General features: G+C 43.8%; 1 protein-coding gene across 1 annotated transcript in view; it reads right to left on the reverse strand.

Annotated features, from left to right (window-relative positions):
* The window catches only part of COL1A1 (collagen type I alpha 1 chain), a 50685-nt gene that overhangs the window by 20257 nt on the left and 4736 nt on the right, over positions 1 to 25692 (reverse strand). Inside the window, exons 5-33 of the mRNA XM_054992279.1 lie at positions 25535 to 25627; positions 25365 to 25436; positions 24328 to 24372; positions 22855 to 22908; positions 22545 to 22598; positions 21637 to 21690; positions 20811 to 20864; positions 20066 to 20119; positions 19916 to 19960; positions 18609 to 18662; positions 18453 to 18497; positions 18043 to 18096; positions 16398 to 16496; positions 16238 to 16282; positions 16052 to 16150; positions 14920 to 14973; positions 14705 to 14812; positions 12399 to 12452; positions 10354 to 10452; positions 7695 to 7748; positions 7501 to 7599; positions 6030 to 6083; positions 5644 to 5697; positions 5484 to 5537; positions 5018 to 5071; positions 3699 to 3743; positions 3487 to 3585; positions 1551 to 1658; positions 542 to 649 (exon numbers count right to left, since the gene is read on the reverse strand). Coding sequence (XP_054848254.1) covers positions 542 to 649; positions 1551 to 1658; positions 3487 to 3585; positions 3699 to 3743; positions 5018 to 5071; positions 5484 to 5537; positions 5644 to 5697; positions 6030 to 6083; positions 7501 to 7599; positions 7695 to 7748; positions 10354 to 10452; positions 12399 to 12452; positions 14705 to 14812; positions 14920 to 14973; positions 16052 to 16150; positions 16238 to 16282; positions 16398 to 16496; positions 18043 to 18096; positions 18453 to 18497; positions 18609 to 18662; positions 19916 to 19960; positions 20066 to 20119; positions 20811 to 20864; positions 21637 to 21690; positions 22545 to 22598; positions 22855 to 22908; positions 24328 to 24372; positions 25365 to 25436; positions 25535 to 25627 — 1965 coding nt within the window. The remainder of the gene's footprint in view (positions 1 to 541; positions 650 to 1550; positions 1659 to 3486; positions 3586 to 3698; positions 3744 to 5017; positions 5072 to 5483; positions 5538 to 5643; positions 5698 to 6029; positions 6084 to 7500; positions 7600 to 7694; positions 7749 to 10353; positions 10453 to 12398; positions 12453 to 14704; positions 14813 to 14919; positions 14974 to 16051; positions 16151 to 16237; positions 16283 to 16397; positions 16497 to 18042; positions 18097 to 18452; positions 18498 to 18608; positions 18663 to 19915; positions 19961 to 20065; positions 20120 to 20810; positions 20865 to 21636; positions 21691 to 22544; positions 22599 to 22854; positions 22909 to 24327; positions 24373 to 25364; positions 25437 to 25534; positions 25628 to 25692) is intronic.

Genomic DNA, 25692 nt, shown 5'->3' on the forward strand with positions numbered 1-25692 from the left:
TTGTTTGCTTCCCATATCTAGGCTGCTTCACAAAGCCACTGGGGTTCAGGTGAAACCAAAGACTGGTCCAACCAATCACGGCTTGAATTCTTACAATGCTAGACTGGACAATTTTATCTCATCTTAAAGAGCCAGGGTCCAATGAAGGCATGTGATGCTTCCCAATCTTTCCCCCAGTCTTGTGGGAAAAAGGGATTTCCCCAATTGCTAATCGATTCTGTCAATCCTGGTGAGGACTGTGGATTTGTATTGGTTGGAAAGGAATATACCAGCACTCCAACCAATCAGGATACACAACAGGGGGGGGGCGGGATTCAAGAACAGGCTTACATTGCCCTGTGGCAACTGTCTTTGCTTCTCTACAGAAGTCTGCATCACACTTTAAGGTCTATATACACACAGACAATGCTAAGCAGGAAATGCTATTTTCTATAAATGCCAGGAAAGACATGTAACTCATTGAAACACCTCCCAGGATACCTAACAACTGGAGATCACTAGAGGTTTTCAAGAAAGAAGGTTCATAAAGTAAAGCACTTGCCTTATCACCAGGAGAACCAGCAGGTCCAGGTGGGCCAATAGGTCCAGTCAGTCCTCTAGCTCCATCTTTGCCGGGATGACCATCAGCCCCTTTGGGACCTGCATCACCCTAGGAAGGAAGACACAGAAGACTATGAAGCACTAAATAGAACAGAACAGGGGAAGCACTGTGAAGGAAGAGCTCTGTCAAGAGGGCGCAACACATCTGAAATACAAAACCCTGAGAGAAATTTGGTTGGCCTTTCAGAATTCATATTAGGATTCCAAATGAAGATTGGTGGGAAGGAACTGCTGGAGAGAAAAGACAGGATCCTGGATTGTGTCCTCTTTAAACCCTTGAGGCAAACAGTTTACTGTTCTGCCTTTACAAAAGAATCACCTGCCTACTAGGAATTGTGAGGAAGAACAATACCTACATGCACAGAATATCTACAGATCCTTTCTTGCTCTTATGTGATGATGCTAATAGAGGGCCCATAGCTTGGTGGAAAGGCCTGGAAAGATGTTTGGCCTGCAGTTCCAGAGGACTGCTGTCAGTACAGTAGTTTGAGCTTCCTGTGGTTGCTCACCATATCCAAGCTGTATGTTTCAAAGTAGGGGAAAAAATGGAGGATATGTTGCTAGAGAGCGATGGATGGATGGAGAAGTATCTAGAGAGCCAGTGTCATTTTGTGATTTGAGTTTCTCTGTCAGCCTAACCTACATCATAGTTTTGTTGTGAGGATAAAATAGAGCAGGAGAGAACCCTGTTTCCTTCTAATTTCCATGGGAAGTTAAGTTGAAAAAATGTAATAGCATGAAAAAGGAGACAAAAAAGAGGAAGAATACAGACATGCCTGAAGAAATTGAGAGGAACTTTGGGTGAGAAAGGAGGAGCTGCTGGGAGCTTTTGCCCAGTCCCTCCTTTGCTTCATCACAGCTGTTAGTGGCTACAAAAGGGGTCATTACCAGGTCTGCTCCCTGGATCCCTGTTGTTTTGATGCTATGGTTTTAATGGTCCAGATACTCACTCTGTCTCCCTTGGCACCAGGAAGTCCAGCAGCACCACGTTCACCGGGCATACCCTGGAGACCAGGGGCACCTTGACTTCCGGGAGCACCAGGAGCACCGGCATCACCCTAGAGCCAACAAAATAGAAGTGGACAAAAATCAGAAACAGAGATAAAGTACCAGATCGAAAAGCTAAACCACCGAACCCCATCTGGACTGATGCACATATGCAGGTACACATGCACATGCATGCACACGCACACATGCACACATACATCTGTTGTCTAAAAGTATTTAGTTTTTTCAGATGTCCAAACAGTTTCGTTATGCTAGGAGAAAGCAATTTGTTTATTAAAATGTTTAATCGCTGCCTTTTCCTTGTTGTTCCAAGCAGCTTACAATTCTGAAGTAAAACCAACCATAATAAAATAAAACCCCATTAACTCCCTCCATACCCAGGAAAAAAACGTTTAGCTCAGAGGCTATTAAAAACTCTAGCTTCCTAAACACTTGTACGGGGTGATCTTGGGCCAGTCACACACCCTCAGCCTAACAACTTCACGGGGTTGTTATGGGGATAAAATGGAGAAGGGGAGAATTTTGTAAGCCACTTTGGGTCCCCATTGGGGAGAAAAGCAGGGTATAAATGAAGTAAATAAAGAAAGCAGTTATATAGGTACTTTGGGGCAAATGACACCTGGCCACAATATTTCTGAGTGTTTTGGTGCCAAAATAAATCCATTCCTTTCTTTTGTTTCATAATGTAAAACCAGCTGTGTTTCGAGTGGTTGTTGCTCTAGATGCTGATGGAAGGAGCCCGGGGCACAAGGCGGTCTTAGTGATTATGGGGGCCTGGCCAAAAGTCCTGAATATGGCTCCAGAATTACTGGCACTTCACTGCTGCCCTCCCGCTAAGGCCAAGCCCTCTCCCTGTGTAAGGTGGGTGGGTGGCCATGAGTGGCAGCAGGAGCCTGTTCTTCTTTTTCCCCCTCTGGGGTGTGGTGACTGAGTGTTTGGGGCCTCTCCCAGTATGGGACCCCAAGCAGCTGCTTCTTTTGGCCTCTGGCTAAGATCACTCCTGCTTGGGCTTTACCCTTTACCCCCAAGTGGTTTGGTTAACCCAGTCCCTCAGACAGAAACAGACTCTAGTGAGAATTATTGCAAGGAAGGACAGGGCAATATCTTGTAGCTTTTCATTTCTGTGCAGTGTAGAATTTTTTTTCTCTTTAATTCACACAATGAGGCCTTCCCATCCTTTTTTGTTAAAGGCAGATTTGCTAGAGATGGGGTGGGGGGACCAGCACTTTCAGGACAGAGACAGACTATGGGCAAAGGTCATCATCACCTTACTATGCATTTAGACCATGGCTAGAAACATAGACCAGGAGCCTGACACAGTCTTTTCTTTGGAATGCTGGTGAAACAAGACCTGGCATCTCAGCCAACGTGAATTTCTTCTGGAAAATCGGAGAAAGAACAGGCAGCGTTTTCCCCCCGCTGCTCAGATTCAGGGGTTTGTGAATTTAAATGACTGTGATTACAATCATCCACTTGATTGTCCAAGTGGCTAAAAAAATTGATCCTGGGGGTATGGAAAATTTAAAATATTCCTCCAGCCCTTGTCAATAGGGTCATAGCTGAACCTTGCATGAGCTGCTTTGTTCATTCCCTGGTCATCTCCAGGAAAAGGGTCTCAGGTAATAGGGGTAGCAGGTCTGCTGCTGGAAAGCTGCTGCTAGTCACAGGTGGTATAAGGAAACTTATATTGTGTGTATATATAAAATAACTATCCAGCTCTCGTTACAACATATTCTTAACAAAGAAAATTCTCCAAGCGCAATTAAGGATAAGAGGTAGGTGGAGGGTTGAGCTTGCATTAGAGTTATATTTGGCCTCCAGATTTCTTGAAACAGCCTGGTTTTCACTCCTACTGAAACGATTTCTGGGAGCCCTTACCTTAGCACCATCATTACCAGGAGCACCATTAGCACCACGAGGGCCTGTAGGACCTGCAGGGCCTTGGACACCACGTTCACCGGGGAAACCTCTCTCGCCCTACAGGTAGAAGAAGGAGTAAACAGAGCCGGTTACATTTCTGCTGTAGGACGCAACAGCAAATAAATGGGAAGATGTACAGAAGACCAGCGTGTATGCAGAAGATCACTTACTCTTGCGCCAGATGGACCAGGAGCACCAACATCACCAGGGGGACCCTGTGAAGAAGGACAAAACGAGGTTATGTTTACATCTGACAAAGTATCTTTATAAAGCATGTGGGTATCCTCGTTGATCTGCTTGAGGCTGCTATATGGTCCAGCTGTGTGGCAATATGTGGATTCTTCATCTGCCTTATTCCTCAAGGTTAGGTTCTATGGCTTTTGTTTCCTTCTAACGCTGGAATTTTTGAATCCTTGAGAAGGACAGAGGAGTAAGTCTGGAAGCGAAACTTGTCCAGGAGAGGAGGTACACAGACAGAGTCCAGATTTGGAAATATGTGACTATTCTCTTCCTTTGGGTAGCAGAGAATTTGCCATCCATATCACACAGCTAACCTTAATGGTGTCTAGCTAAAAATGCGGGAGACATGAATGGGCATAACCCCCCAAATGCCTTCCTTAAAATAACAACTTCAGATGGATGAATGATCATAAACTTGTGAGGATAGAAAGGCTTCGTGGGCCATCCCATCATATCCAATCCATTGTCTTGTTACTAAGCCTCACAAGACCTCCAAAATGAGTTGTCTGAGCCTCTTACGTAGAAATAAGTCCTATGGAACTCCCAAGAAAATGGTCCTAGGATCACACCCTCTGTTTAAAAGTCTTGCCTTCATTTCATGATATCTGAAACTGAAGGCCCACCTAGGCGGGGGAGGAGGAAACACTAAATATCCACTGTGATTTGAGGATCGGAAATTCTGATCTGGCATCCTTAGTTCGAATGATCTTCCTTCTGCAGAGCTATGAAAAGAGGAGGAAGAACCTTGCTCTCACACTCTGTGGAGGGTATGAGGCAAGGGAGTCTTCTTGACCTCCACACCTTCCCCCAAGTGTTCATAGTGAATCCTTTGGAAAGTGCCTTATCTGTATATTCTGCTTGAGAAGGAAATCCACATATAACTAAACCGCTTAGGCAGACATATGCAATAACTATATATGTAGGGAGGAAGGCTTTTCAAATGAGTCAGGATGCTCACGCCACAACCAAAGATGTGTGAAGGCCCTATTATTTCACTTTGAAACACCCTTCAAAGGAACCCACCGCTATGGTAACCAAACTCTGGGCAGGGCCTGCAATTCTCCCAGAATTACAACTGATCTCCAGACTACAAATACCAGCTTTTCCTGGAGCTAATGGCAGCTTCAGAGGGTGGATTCTGTGGCATCATATTCCTGCTGAGCTCCTCCACCCTGCCCCAGACTTCACTGTCCACCCCCAAATCTCCAGGAATTTCAAGCCAGATTTGGCAATCCTGCCCTTTACTGACCTGTTCACCAGGCTTTCCAGATTCACCAGTGGCACCAGCAGGACCAGGAAGACCCTGCAAGAGGACATTAGAGATGGAGAAAGGGTTAGATTTCTTAGCAATATAAAATAATAGCACTGAAATATTGTTTTGAAGAGGTTTGCAGTTATCATAATTGTCTACACTGACACCAAAATTTACAGTCTGTTGTCCTGGATTTCACATATGGAATTTTTCATTTTTTCCAACTGTAAGCTCCTAGTCCTCATTGTGGGAAAATGTTTTGCCCTTCTATTTACTCTTTTGTTCTCTGACCCCCCCCCCCCGCTCTTTCCCCCTTCTAGCTCATTTTTACAAAAATGGCAAAGTTATTGGAAGACTGGAAGCAAGGAAACAGAACAAACCAAGTTAAAACAACACATTAAACAACCAGATGCAATTTTACTGAGGACAAAACATACATAGTCTTGACTGTAAGATCTCTCACCTGGAATCCAGGAGCTCCACCTGGACCTTGTTCACCTCTTTCTCCAGCAGGACCCTGTGATGGAAATCAAAGAAATGTTCAAGAGGCAATAGGAGTTAAAGGGAGTAGCTGCCAAAAGTGCAGAAAGTGCAAACAATAATAACGAAAAAATCATACTTACACTTGGGCCGGGAGGTCCCTGAGCACCAACTTCACCATCTTTACCAGGAAGACCCTAGAGGAAAAGAGGAGGATACCAAGTTAGAAAAGGCAGATATGAGAGAATTTGGGCGAGGTACTTAATGAGAGGTGTGGGGATTCAACGCTCTCTGGCTACATTCAGCTCTCTTTCTCTTTTGTCAGACTTTTATCCCTTGCCTTAAAACACCCTGCCTCTATATGCTATCCAATCTCTGGTACATACTTGGTGTTAAATAAGCCTGTTCTGATGACAGGTGCCAAGTCAGACATCCCTCCAAACTTCTAGCTTTCATCTAAAAACCCCTCTAGTTTTTGCAGATGTCCAATCTGGACAGGAAAGAAGAAGGTACTGAGCTGAATACTTACAACAGCACCAACGGGTCCAGGAGCGCCTCTCTCACCAGGTTTTCCAGGCTCACCCTATAAGAGGAGAAAGGAAAAGGGGGTCACTTCAGAGGCAGATGTACATGGTTCCTGAGCAATTCACCGTCCACGCTTTGCGTACGGTAGGACAAATCCAGGAGGATCAAGCACACCTGCAATGTGCCTCAATGTGCTGGCAGTGTGCAAATTTTGGACCATAAGCTGATGTGAAAATCCAGAAGGGAAATGGCTGTGCTTGCATCCCTGCATTCTGAACAGTGGAGTTAGGCCAAGGCTGCCTTGTCAGGCCATTCCCCAACACAGGCTGAATGTCAGACTTACTGGGCCTCCACATCTGAAGATTACCCACTTTCCCCCTCAGGATTTTATCTGCAAACCCCTTACTTTTCTAGACATCATCTTTTGGGAAAGCCGATTGCATTTTAAACTCCCTGTGTTCTCTAGTTCGCAATCTAGAGGTGATGGATTGCCAAAGAAGGGGCACGAGTGAGAGAAAACTCCGTGATGCAAGTCTTTATCTTTTGGCTCATCTGAATCACTAAGGCATTACACCAAAGCTACAGAAAGAATTTAAAAAAGCAAGTCTGGAAAACTGCTGCAGGAAATCTCCAAATAGGAAGTCCTATGCACAGTAGAGGTAACATTTGCAATTTAGTATAAATCATATTATTTGTTCATTTAGAAAATGTATATACTTCTCCAGACACCTATTAATGGACACATATGTAGGTTAAGAAATAGCAGAGGGGAAAACCAGAATGAGATGATTCTGGAGATTATGAAATTATTCTAATTATTGGGGTGACATCTTAGAATAACTTTCCAAAGATATAATGAAGACACAGGGAACCTTTGGACACGTGTTCTAGAGACCAGTTCAGCACACTAAAATTATGGCAATGGTCAGCTCAAGTGAACTGTCTGAGATGAGAACTGAATAGTCAGTTCAGGAGAAGATGCTTGTGAGAATTGGATCTGCCCAGGTATATGAATGCCATTCTACAGTTGTTAACTGCAGATGGAGAACCATAACTTAGTATGGAAACGGAGTTCCGGAACCTCTTGAAAATGGTCACATGGCCGGTGGCCCCGCCCCCTGATCTCCAGACAGAGGGGAGTTTAGATTGCCCTCCGCGCCACTCTCTGAGGTCAACCCACTGGGTTCTACTACCTCTTTTCCCAGAAAAAAAGCCCTGGAAACCACATTGAATTTTGACCTTTCTTGAGCCACTCATTGGTGAGGCAACTATAAGGAGCCAAAGAGAGTCATTCTTTTGGGAAGTCCTGGAAACAATCCTTACTAGAAGCCATACAAAGCTGCCCTTTTGACACTAACCCTATGATGGGGCAATCAAAACACAGGACTATAGGTGAAGATTTTGCTATCCTTCCCATCGCAGGGAACATGAGATTTTGTTTGGGAAGAGGAGCCAATGAGAGAGTTGTTACTTACAGCAGCACCTTTAGGTCCAGGGAATCCCATCACACCAGCCTGACCTCTTGCACCAGGAGGACCAGCAGGTCCAGGGCGTCCATCTTGACCAGCAGGGCCCTGTTGAGCGAAGAAGTGACAAGTGCAATTAGTTTGTTTCCCCCCTTTCAAAATCCTTTCAGGGAAGCACGGAAGAGAGCCATCCAGTTACTTACAGTGGGTCCAGTCTTGCCATCGGGACCAGGGCTACCAGGGCTACCAGTCAGACCCTTAAAAAAAGATGGAGAGAATTAAGAAGCAGCCTTCGGCGGATTAACAAAGAATATGTGCAAACTAGAAAAGACAAGGGATATGATTGGCTTGTCTGATGCCCTAAGTGATAACACTTAGTGATCTGAGAGGTGTGCCACAGAATCTTTTGCCATGTCTCAGAGGATAGTGGGACGCACCTCTGGAACCATGCACAACAGGTTGATCTTATTAGTGTGTACATCTGAATGAGCTCAATAGCTTATTTTCCAATAGATTTTTTGTTAGGCTGCTTTCTGGGCCTTAGCTTTCCCTAGGCATAAAAGAATTATAAAATAATCCCATCTAGCTCTGTTGGAGGAAGCAGCATGTGTTGTGTATGACTGCTAAAACATTCCACCACCTGTTCCACAGATGTATTTCTTTTTGACCTGCCATGGACATCTCCCTGAGGCAAATAGTTATATATTAATGCAGCCTCTACACCCCTTCAATTCATCCTGCCCCCAAGCTTTAAAATACCACTTGCGTACAACAACTTTAAACCTTTGGCCAATGGAAGCAAAACATAGTGACTCAGTCTAGGGTTTGGATCCAATCAACTTTTCTGCAGGTTAAAAAAGGAGGACATGGTCCCCTCTGACTACCAAGCTATACTTGGGATCATGGGACATACATGGGGAAAAGCCATGCGGGATTTACATGTCAATTGTGCAACCATAAGATTTGCATGTGGGTGAAGTCCTTGCCTTCCTCTGAATAATCTTCATTTGTGCAAGAATATTTGGATATTAATGCATCCAATGAACCCCTTCATAGGAGGAATTTCTTTTGCCAATAAATGAAGACCTTCCTGTTTTTGAAAGCCTTCCCACCTGCGTTCTCTTAGATTAGTCCCAGTGTAAATAACAGCAACTTTCTTCAAAAGAGAGAATCTGGGCAAAGCTGTCCGTATTTCAGATTTTTGGTTGGCTCTAGATTTCTACAATCCTAACCCTATCCTAACCCTGTTGATTGTATCAACGTACTCTGTGTAATCTGCCTTGAGTCCCAGTGAGAAAGGCAGAATATAAATAACGCAAATAACGTAACATGATTAGCTTTCTGGTTGTATGCTAACTGAAAGTGATTTTGGATGGGTTTTGTATTGAGATTTGACTTAAGTTGCCTTGAGCAGCTGATGGAAAGATGGTTAGGTTAATAAACAGGATCAAGTAAATTAGTGAGTTGAGTCAGTCTGTGGCTTTAAGTGGTTGCTGGGAAGCTGGGTTCGAATCACAGAGCAAGGAAAAGCTTTTGAGGGCTCATGTGCCTCGGTACTGAAAGCATCTGAGTGGCTCAGCCCTTGGTTTACTGGAAAATTAGGCAAGTCACATTTCTAGGGCTGCCATGCATGTTCATCTGAGACCAAGTTTCAGGTAAAATGGGATCATTCAGTAAATTGAAATTCTCCTATGAACTTTGCTTTTCCTATTTTCCTAGTATTTTTCACAGCTGCTTCCAGTAATTACTTCCCCTCGCTGCTGCTTTTCATGCACTAAAGCCTTCTTTTCCTTTGTGGAGTGATCCCATCCAGCCACAGATCACATAGGTGGGTGATGTCCCAGTGCCACAGGAGTAATTGTATCTGGAAATACGGCATTCTGGCTCAGCATTGCTCCTACTCTGAATGGGAAAATACTGTTGCCCTATTTCTCAGTATCCTCTGCCCAAATCACCAAAAACTTTGTGTGGGGGGCACTTTCCCCTTGTTGAAAGCTTTCACAAAGAAAAGGCCCCCTCCTTTTAGCCCAGTTATATTCCATTTAGCATCTGTAAGGATAGTTAAAGATCTTCGGAGCAGGTTGTTATAACGAATGGGCAAAGTTTATATTACTTTTATGGGACTGTAGTTCCTGTTCGAGAGGTGATGTAGAATCTATACACTATTCTAGTGTATAGACATTTTTATTGGGCACTCTGAATCAGCAAATGATCAGTTCTAGACACTGAAAGGCTCCTTCTATCATTGTAAAAATTGCACCCAAAGTGCTAAGAGTTCATTGAAGTGAATGCTATGAATTGTAAAGACATCCATGAGAACGAACTCCCATTTCTCCCCCTTCACAGGAAAGGGTGATATCAGTTGTTGTCTTGAATTGGTTTGACAATGTAACTGAATTCTCTTTTGCTCGATGGGGAATGCTTGTTGTCTACCCTGAGCCCTCATTAAGAAAGTGTGCTGATAATACAGATAATGGAAATTACTCCGTGTCAAATCAAGAGAAGCTTATATGACTCCCTGATATGGGGTGCTATTTATTTCCCCTCTGGGCTCCAAATTCAGTACCAAAGAGGAGGCTTGTGATAGAGTACACCTTGTTTTCTGTTATACATAGGGTTGCCAGCCTCCAGGTGGGGCCTGGAGATCTCCTGGAATTACAACTGCCCTACAGATTACAGAGGTCAGTTCCTTTGGAGGAAATGGCTGCTTTGGAAGGTGGATTATTTGGCATTATACTCTGCTGAGGCCTCCCCAGGCTCCACCTCCAAATCTCCAGTAATTTCCCAACCTGGTGCTGGCAGCCCTAATCCAGGAGCTAACGATGGGCTGTGGTTCTGTCCAGGCTCTTGTCATTCACTTACCTTGGCTCCAGGGAGACCAGGTTCACCAGGGCGTCCAGATTCACCAGGAGATCCTTTGGGGCCAGCAGAGCCAGGAGATCCACGTTCACCAGGGGGACCCTGGGAAAGAAAAAGAAGTCAAGAAAAGATTCCATGAGTTAAAGGGGAGTACTGGCATTGTTGAGTTACCCAAAGTTCCTAAGTTCTCTTATTAGCACTAGAATCAAAGATTAATAAAGTACACAGAGGTGAATGAAGAATGGAGATCAATACTAGACTGCCTGATATTAGAGCAGGAAGGAGGAAACTACAAATGCTTACACTGATCTGTAGAAAAAGAAGATGTGAGCAGAAGAATGCCCCAGTGGTCCTCAAAAAGGCCAAAAGGGCCCTGGTATGAGCAACATATCCTGCAGCTGTGGTTCCATATCAATCAAATGAACATCAGCAAGCCCACTTGAAGTAAACCTGGAAAGTTCTAATGGGTTGGATTCCACCCATTTTTCTGCTGGTGAAAAAGGTTATCGTAGGACCTCCATGGGAAAAAGCCATGTGGGAGGGCAGCTATAGTAAAGAGGAGAATTGGATGGTGAAAAAGCTGGCTGGATCCAACCCATACTGAGGCAGTGGCAACAGATGAACTCAAATGAAAGAACTGAGTGGGTAAAGGCACTGAAGGGTCTTCCAGGGGATGGAAAAGGAACAGGGTGGGAGGAAAATGGGAAGCTGTCTCCTAGTCAAGATTTGGTACCCAGAAAAAAGGCTCAAGAAAGCCCTTGGGGTATGTAATAAATGGGGTGGGGAAAGTTGAAAGCAACTGTTGTGGGATGTGGGGTGGGGGGAGGAACACTTAATATACTTCAGTCCTTGGCACCCAGCTTGATTGCACAAATGATCTGAAACAAGAGGAAGGAAAGAAAGAGGAGCTGGCATCACATCTATAGCAATTTCATCAATTCACTTGGGAATAAGGATGGTAGAGTTTTGTGGATAAGGGAGCAGCGAAGGCCTCCAGTCTCTCCAGCTCCTTTAAGCTACTGCAAAATCACTCAGATGCTTTGGGGAGATTCACTTGGTGTCTGGAAACTCCCCAGATTTCTGTTTGCTGAGCCACTAAATCTCAACCCTAAAGATCTGGATATAAGTCACACTTTTGCTGTCAACTTAGTGCAGACTTGGGCCAGTTGTTACCTTGTTCTCCATCTTAATTCCCTGTCTGTAAAATGGTAATAATATAGATCCAGAGGATAATTCAAAGTGGAGCCTTTCCGTTTCTTTTAATCTTATATTTTAATGCTGGTTTGTAATGTCTCTTTTAGATGTTTGTTGCTTACTTTTAGATGTGTATTGTCTACACTGAGATAAAATAAAAGAAACAAACAAATGATCCTGTTTCAGTTGCCAAAGGAATACATACAGTATGCCAGTACCCCTGGAGTCCATTTATAGAATGCTATTTGTACAACTCTGAGTAAACTTGGACATCCCACACATCTGAGATAAAAAGGAGGGCATTCCAGGCCATCATTTATGGTGCTCTGTAATTCCCTCTTCTTTGTTTCCCACTCTTTGTAACGATTGGGTTTGTGGAAATTCAAGATGTGATTATCACCAAATAGAGTGGTCAATTTTACTAGGGTGCTCCGAACCTACCCTTTATGAGGATACACCACGATAAAGTTTATTGTGCATGTAAAAATATAATACTGCTAGACCACCAAGGCTAACCTTAATTTAATTTTTTTTAAATACTGTAGGCTGGTGGGTGGGGTTTCATTTCAAAGCTAATATGAGATTTTTAAAAATTGGACAAGTCGCACTGGACTTCCAGATGCTGTGAGGATAACCCACACATCTTCCCTGCCTCACATTCCTCCCTACATTCTGGAAGTCTTCTTTCACTTAAAAATTATCTTGTCCAGCTTTCAACCTAATCCCTACTCCCTCACCATAGGAAAATAATGGCTTATTGGCTTCCATTAGATCACAAGATGATGTCCTTTTGAATGTGTATGCCTTTTTCTTTTGTAGAAAAAAAATATCAACAGCATGGGACTGGCGCTTACCTTGGGACCAGCAATGCCGTCTGAGCCAGGGAAACCACGGCCTCCGGGAGCACCCTGTGAAGGGGATAAAGGAGATCAGGTGAATGTCACATATTCATCTCTGCCAACATGTGAGCCCCACAGAGAGCCTTCCTGCCAGAATGTTAAAATAAGACCACTTCTGTTGCAGACAGAAAAACCAGATTTTTACTAAAGTCACTGTCCTGTATGCTACAGTTCCTTTCTGCATGTGAAAGTGCAGTTGTCCAAGCGGAAGTGCATTTTTGAGATTTGTACAACAGACTTCCACTATGTTATCTTCATTATATCCAAATCTTGTCTTCCATTTGTTTGGAAGACAAGATTTGTCTTCCGCTACAGTGGCGCCTAGTGCAAGCGCCACTGTAGCGGCTTATAACTTATTTTGCGTATTGCTGCATATTTGTACACACAGAGTGGGGTTCCCCCCCAGAAGAGAAAATTGACTTTTAAAATAAAACACAGCTTTATTAATTTGGAAATATAATACAACACCATGCAGAATTGCACTGTCCACTTTTGCAAGCTAGTTATGCACTTCCTTTTGTGCAATACTAATTGCATGAGTAAAACAATGCTAGGTAAAGTTTTGCTGTCATTTCATTGGATATCATGTTGTAGTGGATGCAATCCTGTCCATGCTTCTGTGATAGTAAATCCATCAAACTCAGTAGGACTAACTTCTAAGTAAACATACTCAGGATTGCACTGTCAAAGGCTACTGGGTCTAAGTGCCCCATCCTTCCCCAGGACAAACTCCTACACAGGTGTAAGTTTTTGAGGGTCATGCTCCCTTTGTGAGAATTATTAAAAAGGGATTAGAGTAGACAGACACAAGGTGGAGAGGTCCATCAGTTTAGTCACTAGCCACGATGACTACAGGGAACTTTCTGAATCCTAGTGCTGGGAGGCAAGGGTAGGGGAGGCCTGGGCCTCTGGGCCTCTCTTGTCGGTCCTCCAGGGAAACTGATGGGCCACTGTAGGAAACAGGATGCTGGATTAGATGGGACTTCTGTCTAGTCCAGCAGGGTTCCTTTTATAGTGTCTTTTTACTAATCCAAAAAGAAATCTGCAAAGAACAGTGCTCCAGATGTCTCATGTAAAATTTTTATGCAACACATTACAGGAAAATGTAAAAGCAATGTGTGTGAGAGAGAGAGTGAGGGGGTGAATGAGTGTGTGCCTGTGTGTGTGTGTGAGAGAGAGAGACCTGATGTAGGGGAGTTTTGATCTCATTGGTTTGAAGGATTTCAAGACTTTTGATTGTCACCAAACAGAATGGATGACTTGACTAGAGTGCTCCTTTGACCTTAAAAATCATCTTTATAAATTCTTTGTATGCACTCTCTGTATTCTCTGTATCAGGTCTCATGACATTTTCCTGTGGTTTCAGCTGAGGAATGGAAGGGAAATACAGTGCTGATTTCTAGATCCAGATTTGATTAAAGCCCTCTTCACAAGTTACAATGGACATATGTACTAAGAGTGTATAGTGTACACGTTTTTTCTTTATACACGCATTGAGTAATTCTCATGTTACATTCAATGCATGTACAGCTGAACATGTGATTCAGACTCCATATTTATCTTGGTACTGGTCCCCAGTTACATTTGTTAAGTGAATGCACAGGGGCTCTTTCTTATAAGCTGATGTACACACACACTCACATATCCAGGATGTATGTGCATTCAACAGTGATGTGTGAGCAGAGCTTAAATCCTTAGGGACTGGGGAGTGATTACAATGCAGTTCAGTTGGAGAGAACAGCAAAGTCCAGCCCACTTATGATGCCCACATAGGGACCCCCACCATGGGTTTAAACCACTGCAAAAGCAAAGGATACACTGTGCTTGTTAACTGGCAGTGAAATCCTATGTAGAGTTACTCCAATCTTCCATCAAAGTCATTGGACTAACTCTGCATAGAATTGCATTGTAAGTCTTGCATATCTTAATAGGCACTTGCTGATAACTGGCAAAGATAACTTCACACCTGCAGATTCAGTTTCCTTTGAAGTTTTGCAGTATGTTCTGTTTTCAGAATAGTTTTGCCTTTGGGAATGACCCATCTCTGATTGACTGAGATATGTCTCATTTATGGCCAGTATTAGTTTCTCCTGAAAATTATCTTTATGATTCCTAACTAATCTGCTTAACAAGGCACTGTGGGCATGTTCGAAGGACATACGCCCCATGCACAAATGAACCATTCTAAACAGGTGCTACGAGTGTGTGAGAGCTTAATGTCCATAGGTAAGGGAGACTGAATGGTGAAAGATGTTACATACACGTTCGCCAGCAGGGCCAGGCAAACCAGCAGGGCCAGGCTCACCACGGGATCCTCTCTTGCCTTCTTCACCAGGGGGGCCAGGAGGACCTTGGACACCAGAAGGACCCTTAAAAATTAAATGAAGACAATGATGGCAGTTGCTACTGGAAGTAAAACTGGAAAATATGAAAGATTACTGATGCAAGACAAATGGATTGTGAGAGAGAGACTTACAGGTTCGCCTTTGGCACCAGAATCACCTTTGTTTCCAGGAGCACCGGGTTCACCCTGAAGATATGAAGAGAAATAAAATAATCACTTCTCCTGTTTAGTGATAGCAACACAGCAATGAATTTCTTTTCCTACTGATTTCCTTCAAGAAAGCAAGACTACATGATTTCCCTGAGGTGACTCTCGGCAAGATCTTTTGAGAACACACCATCTAAAGAGGAACAGAGCTGGATAAAGTGCCAACGCAGCTGCTAATTGGCTCTGACACCTGTCAAAAAGGGATTGGCAATGGGATGTATAGCAAAGAAAGTTGATAAAATTCCCTCCATCGTGTCATATCAGAACAGGTGTACTAACTGACAAATTCTCTGTGGAGTTAGGTGTCTGCAACACTATTTTAAGTAATTCTGCAATGGTTACCTTCAAGATGCAGCTTTCTTTATCTTTACCATTACTTAACATTTTGATATAGATCTAAAAATCTCACTATATATATTAAAATTTGTCATCTGTCACACAGATAAAGCTTTGATATACTGCAGTTTTTAGAATTTCGGAACCCAGTGCAGGCTGGGAGGTAGATATGGGACCAGATCAGGAAAGCTGGTGTCATGTCAGCCAAATACTTGGAAGCTATGAGCTCCATTGGGTACAAATTTGGAACAGTCTAGCAACTGCAGGAATGTACTGAGGACCTAGCTACTGTAACTATAAAGGAAAGGCAGAGAGCAAACACTGAGGAAGATTCTCTTTGCCCTGGTAAGGTTGCAAACTTTTGGTTGGGCCTGGAGATCTCCTAGAATTACAACGGATCTCCAGAATACAGTTCCCATGGAGAAAATGGCTGCTTTGAAGGGTGGATTCTATGGTCTTATACCCCACTGAGGGTCCTCCCCTCCCCCAACCCAGCTCTACCCAAGCCCCACCCCCAAATCTTCAGGAATTTTCCAACCTAGGAACTATGCTTCGGTAACTGTATGTATTGATGACATAATGATGAGAGGTTAACCCCTTGGGTTTAAGGAAATCATGGTTGAGCCCAGATGCCGAGCTCTTCATTTGTTCAATGGCCTTTGAAGGTAGATACGACTTAAATGAAAAACCAGAAGATGAGTAGCCATGAGGCGACACTTACACTGTTACCCTTGGGACCAGGAGAGCCAGAGGGACCCTGAGGTCCAGCTGGGCCACGAGCACCAGGGAAACCAGGAGCACCAGCAATACCAGGAGCACCCTAAAAGAGAAAGCAAATCTGGTGACCAAAGAGAGGGCATTGGTGATGTCAGAGAAAGTGGGAATGATGCTACAGAATGAGACTTACAGTGGCACCTTTGGAACCAGGTTGACCATCAGAACCGGGGTTGCCCTAAAACAGAGGAGGAAGAAGAGGGTCATTATCAGATATCATGATCTCCAGGAAACTGATGTATACCAGAATGGATAAACACATACTCAAAACAACAAAATATGGTAAAACTTACAGAAGGACCGGCAGCACCAGCAGGACCAGCTGGGCCAGGTTCACCGCGAGCACCTTGTGGGCCTTCACCGCCGCGAGCACCTTGGGGACCAGTTTCACCCTGAGCAATAAGAGTAAGAAGAAGGAGAAACGTCAGGACTCCTCCTCAGGCCTGGTGGCAACATCTTCCTTTCCAGACAGTCTACATTAGTCTCTACCTGCTCTTATCGGGGACCTAAGATGCTGTCTTCCTCTAAGGTTACTTTATTGCCATGGGACCTGTAATCTAAATGAGGCTTAACAGGGCCTCACCTCCTTCTGAGTCCAGATATCTGAGGCCTGCTGCTGGAGACAGATCACTCCATTTCATCCAAGCTTCTATCCCACCTATGGGAAACCTGTTCCTAAGGTTTGTGGCCTACTTCTTATGTTTCTGGAACCGTCTCATAACTGTTCCTTTCCTGTATGCTTCTGTCTCTGCTGTGCTTATCCTAACCATGAAGATCATGTGGAAGAGGTTCTACACTGTGGTCTGCTGTGCAGCATCACCAGCCCTGGGTGACATCTCCGGGCATCTCCAGACATCTTGGGGGTGGAGCCTGGGGAGGGCGGGGTTTGGGGAGGGGAGGGACCTCAGCAGGTTATAATGCCATCGAGTCCACCTTCCAAACCAGCCATTTCCTCCAGGTGAACTGATCTCTGTTTTCTAGAGATCAGTTGTACTTCTGGGGGATCTCCAGACCCCACCTGGGGGATCACACACTGTAGGGTTGCCAGCTGGCGACCTCAAGGTGGATACTGAAGTTCTCGTGGGATTACAACTGATCTCCAAATCATCGATATCCATCTCCTAGGAGAAATGGCTAATTTGGAGGATAGCCTGAGCCCCTTCCCCTCCCCAAGCTCTACCCTCCCTAGGCACTGCCCTCAAATCTCAAGGAATTTCCAGAACCAGAGTTGGCAACACTAGGTCTATGTGATGCTACACTAGAAAGCAATAGGGTTGGTCCTTAGGGTTCAGACATTATCATGGTGACATGGAGCATTTCCAATAGACAACCACCCCACTCCTATAATTTGAGAACTGCAGCCAAGTTAGCACTAGATGTGTCACCCTCGATCCACAAATGAGGAACAATGAGGGTTTCTCAGTCTTGTCACCAAGCCAGAAAAATTCACAGGTTTTTAGGAAGAAGCTCTTTCAAAAACTGGCTTCTTACTGGGGCTTATTAGTAGTAGTTCAGATGAAAGAAAATGCTTGTGATTGGTTTATTAAGAGGTGTATTGTAAACGGCAGACATGCCAGTATCTTAATCTGAAAAAGAGATGGCAAAAACAAAGCCCCTCCTTACAACCCCCCCGCCCTAAACAGAATATTGAGATCAGAGAGGAAGAGGCTGAAGGAGAGTAAGTGTAGTATAGTGGTTAGGATGTTGGACTAGGACCTGGGAGACCCAAGTTCGAATCCTTACTCTGCCATGGAAGCTTGGGCCAGTCACACAGGATAAAATTGAAAGAAGAGAACAACTGGGTTCCATTAGGGAGAAAGGTGGAGGAAATTATGTAAATAAAAGTAAATAATAAAATAATTCAGCTGCCGAGACAATACTGTGACGAATGTCCTAGGAACAGTCATTTCTATATGTCGAGAGAGTCGGTGGCCTTACCTTAGGACCAACAGCACCAGGGAATCCAGGAGGACCAGCTGGACCAGTGGGGCCCTGCAAGAAGAAGGGACAAGGCGTTAAGCAGTGATTATACAGTTCTCCTTACAGCCTCGGCCTCAGCACCACCTAACATTAGCCAACTCAGCACCAACTGTGGGCAACGACGTCTGCTCTGTGCTTTGAAAATAGATAGGAGAAAGGAAACTGAAGTTAAGACAAAACTATTCCATCCCATAATTAGCGAATTATAGAAAGTCTGGCTTCTGGATACATCATTCACGACAAACCCAGAGGCTGACTATAGCCAACATTTGCACAGCTGGCTTGTTCTCAGCCAAGAAAATGATAGCCCTCCTCCTCAGCACTGTCAAGGCCTAGTAGGAGAAGCAGAGCACAACAGAGATACTTACTGAAGGGCCAGCAGCACCAGCAGCACCATCGTTACCACGAGCACCCTGGAAGGCGGGGAAACAACTTGAGTTACCACCAGTTTCACACCAAATCAAGGCTAGTCCATAAAGTATCACAATGTGCCAGAGTTCAGCAATGTAAAGGAAAATACTTACAGCAGGGCCAGCGGGACCAGGGCGGCCTCTCTCACCAGGAAGACCACGTGGGCCCTAATCAGAAAAAGAGGAAATGTCAGAAAAAGAGAAAGCATCTTTTCGATCTGGGCTCCATAAATACACCCCCATCCTTTCATTAGCTTTTCTTTTCTTTAGCATGTACTACTTCACTCCATGCCTACAGATCTTACTCTATTCTCTCATCAACCAGAAGGCCTGATTTGCCAGGAACCTTGTCCATAAAACCTCAATGGCTTCTTCTTTTACGATGCTTAACAGAAGCCCCTGACCTAAAATTAATTGTTTAAAATGCCCTTTAAAATTTAATTTTTAATCTGGAGAACTGGGTTTAATTCCCCACTCCTCCACTTGTAGCCAGCAGGGTGACCTTGGGTCAGTCACAGCTTCTAGGAGCTCTCTCAGCCCCACCCACCTCACAGGGTGTTTGTTGTGGGGATAATAATGGCATACTTCATAAACTGTGATTGTCATGAGGATAATAACAACACAGTTTGTAAACGGTTCTGAGTGGGCATTAAGTTGTCCTGAAGGGCGGTATATAAATTGAATGTTGTTGTTGTTATTATTGATATCATTATTGTTGATATTGTTGTTGTTGTTGTTGTTATTCCCTTTTCCATGTGAAGTCTCTTTCTGTTCTTCTAAATAAGTCTGTGAACTGCACCTGAAAGTTGCATCAAACTAAGTTCCATCAAACTAAGTGAAAGAGTTTTCATTCTGTTATTTTCCCTACTCAGATGCTACTAATGCCCAATTCTTATAAGACTCCTATCCTTGTCTCTGGAGGAGAAAAGCTTTCACAAAGGCTGCAACTCTCCTTGGTGTTCCTCTGTCGTCTCAAGGTGTCCTGTTCCTCACACAAAAGACTGTTGTCTCTTATGCCAAGATGGATTCAGAACATCCCCCCCCCCTCATTTGCACTGATTTCGGGGGTTGACATGTTAGTCAAATGGAACTAGCTCCTTGCCAATGCTCATAGGGAAAGTCATGAAGAAAGTATAGTGCACTGGACGTCTTCAGATAAATTAGTTTCACTTGATTCCTACCAGAGCTGAAGCAGATTGGGATACATTTTAATGGAATCCAACCTTAGGATCAAAGAGCTGAAAAACATCACCCTGTTCTACCCCTCTGGGAAAAGGAAATTTTCCCTTGGTTTCTGGGATATAAGGGAGACCACCTTCACTACCTTTTTTTTTTGCTGATACCCAATCTGTCCCTGTAAAAAGATGAAAACTGATACAATCAGGACAACGAACAGAAGAATGAGAGTAATATATACTCACTACTTGTCCTGGGGCACCATTCTCACCAGGGCTGCCAGGCTCACCCTAAAGGAAAAGATAAAACAGATGTCAACATCCAGTTGCTGAAAGAAGAGGAAAAGGAATTATTTACAAAGTTTTAGGAAGTCAACAGGTAATATGGAGACTTACCTTAGGGCCAGCTGGGCCACTATCACCCTTAGCACCATCAAGACCACTGAAACCCTAAATAAGTAGATGGATGGTTGGATGGATGGAGAAAGACAAGGAGAAGAAAAAATGTTAGACTCCAAGAGGTAAAGTCCCCCCCCCCCCAATCTGGGTTGGGGTCTGTACTTTAATGCTCAAGGGAAAAGTCTGTGGGCTCTATATTGCAATGCTCAACTAACAATGCAGTACTAAGCAGAGTTACACACTTGTAAATCAATTGAAGTAAATGGGATTAGAAGGGTGTATCTCTGTTTCAGACCCCATTATAAAGCTTAGGATTAGCCTTTAAATGTCGGCTTCATGGCCTTGACTCATTCCTATGGTCATCAGCAAGAGAAAGGGACTTCGTTCCAAGGTTATGTTGTACATAAGAAGAACCCTGCTAGATCAGACTGGTGGCCAAGCTATTCCAACATCCTGTTTCACACAGTGGTCAACCAGTTGCCCCAGAGGGACAACAAACAGGGTATAGGACATACAGGTCAAAGCCATAGCCTTTGGCAGCCAAGAATGTCAGGAATTATGTAATGAAGGTGTCCCAATAACAATCACAAGTGCTTTTAGTATTCTGATGACTGCAGATGGAATCTTAAAGGATTTGAAAGAAGCGTTTATACCTCCTCCTAATAATAATATAGTCTTGGGACATTGTGAACAGCAAGGTTCCTGAATGTAATTGGATATCAGTCAAGAGGAATTAACTTACTCTGTGTCCCTTCATGCCTGGCAAGCCAGCAGTTCCGGGAAGACCACGGGCGCCCTGTAACAAAAGGTGGGAACACTTAGCAACAGCAAAGGCACTTTCATCTTTCTGTAGGCGTGAGTCATCTTTACACCAAGGTGTGGGATATGGTTGGAGCATCTTTAATCTACCTTTGATCAATAGCTCCAGCATGGTACAATAATGATAAAAAAGGCCTAAGAAGTTGTAATGGACCCTCAATAGCTCATTCTGTTCTTTCAATCATGTCTTGCCTTGAACATCACGCTTGAAGTCTATTCAAGATCAATATTCTCTGTTTGGCTGAGATCAAGGCAAAGTGCTCTGAATTCACAGTTTGGGAAGGAACTTCTGAGGAATCATATATTTTGGTAACTTTCAAAGCCTGTGTGATGCAGTGGACAGAACTCTGGTTTCTGATGTGGGTTCAAACTCCTACCTGTCAGACAGTGTGACCTTCAGAAAGTCAGCATATCTTAGCTTATCCTACCAATTTGCAAGTTTATTTGGAAGAATGAAGTGAGTGAGATGAACATTTATTGTCAAACATCCTTGAGCACTTGGAGGGGGGTCATATTGGTCCCTAAATAAGTAAATAACCTTGACCAGGGCATCAATATATTTCAGCTGCTCCTTGCCAATATGGATCTCCAGCTTCTTCTTTTTAAGTGTGGGAGGTTACGTAAGTTTATCTAGACAACTTGGTCCCACCATCAAGATTATCTACTTCTCAAAGAATTTCTCAACCCTTTGACTCTGTTTATAAAAGGTAGTTGCCTGAAGAGATAGGAATTGAGAAAAGACATCTTACCTGTGGGCCAGGAGGACCGCGTTCACCGGGACGGCCAGGTTTTCCAGCTTCACCCTTGAAGAACGAAGAGAAGAAAAGTTATAAGCCAGTACTGGACCAGTGATACTCTACATCTAAAGTACAAGGATAAACCTATCATCTGATAAACCATGTTTGTTAGCATGTTTAATACCTGTTTGAAGGTATTAAAAACCTGGATGTGGCCAGGGCTCTTAAGCCTTGACTCTTAGCTTGTTGCTTACATCCTGAAGCCACTTTGTGAGCTGACCCCTTGATTCAGAACCTGTCCCGGATGTGATTTTGTGTTTTTTGTTTGTTTCTGTTTTACTTGATTCCTTATTGTTTATTTAAATCAAGAATTTTTATGAAGCCACTTTGTCCCTCTGTTGAGGAAAAAGGGTGGGGCAAGAAGTGTCTTAAATAAATATATAATGAAACCGTGTGAAATTTCCAGGCAAGACCAGTTGGAAAGCATCGCAAAATAAACAGGGGACGTCTGAGGGGCACACATTTCAGGTGGAAGAGGAAAGGCAGAGGAAAGAGCACTGCGCTGGGATGAATTAGGGATTGCTAGGGTTGTGTCTGCTGCTAGTTGAACAGTTGGATTTCTGACTGAAGAGGGAGCAGTCTGATGTAGCAAAGTCCTCTGGGGCAGATAGACTGCAAAGCATCAAAGGCAATGGGAGAATGAGCAGCTACTCTTTGATCACCTGGAATAGGTGACCAGTCCTGTACAAAATCACATATGGCACTCTTACCTCCATGCATGTGAGTTAACTCATTCATGCCAGATTTCTGGGAAAACTCAGACAGATGGTAGTTATCTGCCTAGTGATCTGAGACTGCCACCCCATCTTTGGATTTTTTTCAAGAACAAGGTCCCCCACTCAAAGGGCATGATTACTCACATCATCTCCATTCTTGCCGGGAGGGCCAGGTGGACCACGGGGACCCAATGGACCCTAAAGTGTGCCAAGAAAAAAAACACCTGTTAGAATCAGTAGCAAGAAGACATCTCCACTTCCCTCTATAGCCCAGCAAGTATCCCCCTTTAATCTTTAAAAGGCAGGCCAGAGAATCCAAGAAAATCTGGCGTTTTCCATCGGAAAGCTCCCTCAAGTGGTGGAAAAGGAGAACTCCAAGAAACAGATCTGAAAATTGTTCCATTTGGCCTCAATGTGAAAACAGAATACAAAACAGAGATCAGATAGTACTCACAGAAGCGCCAGGCTCTCCAGGTTCACCAGGGGGACCTTGGAAACCTTGGGGGCCCTGGAAGAGTCAAAGAAACATCTGCATTAGAAGACAAGTTACTCACTGCACCCGTTTGTTTTGAACGGCTTTTGGAGGGACCCATAAACTCTCTCAGGTCTGAGGCTCTCTTTTGCCTTCTTTTCCCACTCTTGCCTCTGTGCCTTTTGCTGTGCTGCAGTTTTGGCCCATAACAGCCTCCCCTTCTTTTGACCCTAAACTTTCCTCTTGCAGTTCTTAAAACATCCTGGGCAACCTTTGCCTGGCCCTCCATTGTAATTTGCCTTTCTCTGTACCCCCAATGTATTGTTCCTCCTCTTATACCTTGGTTTTGTTAGTCTAATGCAGAGCAATGCAATGAAATATGAAATATAGACTAATTATAAGCAAGTGGAAAGGCTTCATTTAAGGCAAGGCTCACCACAGTTCAGCCCTCAAAGTTGGACAGCAATAATAAAAGTCATGAGTAGCTCTCAAGCATGTGCAGAGGGCACCCAGCAGAAATGAGGCACTTCTCCCCTTCTTGAGTTAGGAAGTGGAACTGCCACTGAAGAGCATGAATTACAGCAACTCTTGGGGCCCAGCACCAAAATTAACCCCGAGGTAGCAGGTTGGAGTTTCTGTCACTGTGGTTTCTATGCCTGAGTTTAGCACACAGTGTGGCTCTGAGCCCTGACCTGGATAGCCCAGCATAGTCTGAACTCATCAGATCTCAGAAGCTAGACAGGGTTGGCCTGGGTTAGCAATTGGATGGGAGACCACCAAGGAAGACCAGGGTCTGTTTGCCTGTAGAGGCAAGCAATGGCAAATCAAGTCTCCTGCCTTGAAAACTCAAAAAATGGTCACAATTAGTTGGCACTTTCCACCACATTGGTCCATAGGTATTAGGAAAAGGTAGCAAAGTGATCTAACTACATGATCCTCACCCACATCAAAGAGGAATGTGGAAATAGTTGAACACTTCCTCTTTCCTCCGCTCCCTACAGCCTCTTCTGAAAAATTACTGCGAAGGCAAATAATCCTGAATGGTATAGTCCTCTAAAGTGAAGATAGTATGTGCAAAATCACCCACGTTGCCTGTCTCAAATTCTGTACTAAGAATAGCTGAATTCCACAACTGCAGAAACCAGCTGAATATGTTTGTATATATCTGCCTACTCTGCATACTTTATTCTGATTTGAATACTCATGAAATAAAGGAAGGGGCTATGCAAGTGATGGATCTTGTTTTCTTCACCAATGCAAATCTATCTCAGTTCCCATCTTATATGATTTTTTCATCCATACACATTGGCCATACCATTTGGCAAACTAATTCATGTACAAATTTGGTATTTCTACAATGCATCTGTTGACTAAAATTCCAAATGCACGTGGTCTTGTTAAAGAGTATTGATATCTACTTCCTGATTCTTAAGAGGAAAGAGCAAAAGTACTTACAGGAGCACCAGGAGGACCAGGAAGACCACGGGGGCCAGATGGACCCTGGAAAGGCAAGAAGAATGAATACATCAGGTTGACAGATTAAATGGATTTTCTACCATCTTTTCTTGGTCTCAGTTAATACCTAAGCTCTTTAGGCCTGCCTTGACTCCATCTTTTCTAAGGCCTACACAATGATGAATTCCAATCATTCTTTCTTGTTTTCTGGATCTGACCATCCCTTTTGTATCATTTCTAAACTGCCTCCCCATCATTTTTATCCAGCTTGACCCGTATTCTGTTTCGGTTTGGGAAACGTCTGCTTTTGTAGCTACCATGACATTAAGGTTTCCCATTGGAGTTTGCCAGCGGGCTAGTGAAGTGTAACAGATTTCTCCTAAAGAGAAACTTGTGGTGAAATTGGGAGCATCTTGCTTCAGCAAAATATACAAGAAATTTTGAGAGACACGCCCCCCCCATGTCATTTTTTCTGAAGGGGTGGAATTTCACATATCCCTCTGTTATCTCCTGCAGTCTTATACTGAAAATTCCCACTTCTTTTCAATCCAGCACAGTGGCCATAAGACTAAGCCCCCAGTCTATATATCTGGCTCACGCCTGAGGTATAGTCCCACCTGTCATTATAGGATGACCTGCTTTATAGAGTTACCATGAAGATTACTGAGGTTAATATTTGACCACTTAGGGGGAAAACCTTATATGAACCTTTATTAGTGTCACCATGAATATTATCCTTATTATGATTAAATTCAATGAACCCACACTCCAAACCCCCTTTCCTTATGGTCTTTCAGCTCTTATTCTGTAGTCAGATGCTTGTCCTAAAAAAATAGGTTTCTCTTTGATTCTGAACTCCAAGAAGACTGCATTTATAATTATAAGCACATAGCACAAAGAACAGGTTCTTTGGCTCACCTCTGTCCCAAGCTTACCCTTTCCCTTCTCATCCTTTCTCCCTACTTTTCTTCTTCCTCCATATATTCTCCTTCTTAAGATGACACTTTCTCTTATCCCTAGAGACCATCAAGACTTACCATTGGGCCAGGAACTGCAAGACCACCACCGGATTTTTCATCATAACCGTAGGACAGCTGAGAAGCGAAGTTCTACCAGGGGGAAAAAAGAGAGAACATTTTAAAAGGTTTGTTAAGAGCTCTCCATACACTGGTGGAGTAACAAAATTGAGTAGGTAAATCCAACTTACTCCGGCAATGCCTGGAGAGCCTGGGGGTCCAGGGGGTCCAGGGAGTCCAGGTTGTCCAGGAATGCCATCTCTGCCAGGTGGGCCAGCAGGTCCCTGTAGATAAAAATAATAAGCGGACCTCTATTAGCACTTATAACAGTATCCTTTGACCCATAGAC

This window comes from Eublepharis macularius, chromosome 12 (genome assembly GCF_028583425.1).
Source record: "Eublepharis macularius isolate TG4126 chromosome 12, MPM_Emac_v1.0, whole genome shotgun sequence".
NCBI classification, from domain to species: Eukaryota; Metazoa; Chordata; class Lepidosauria; order Squamata; family Eublepharidae; genus Eublepharis; species Eublepharis macularius.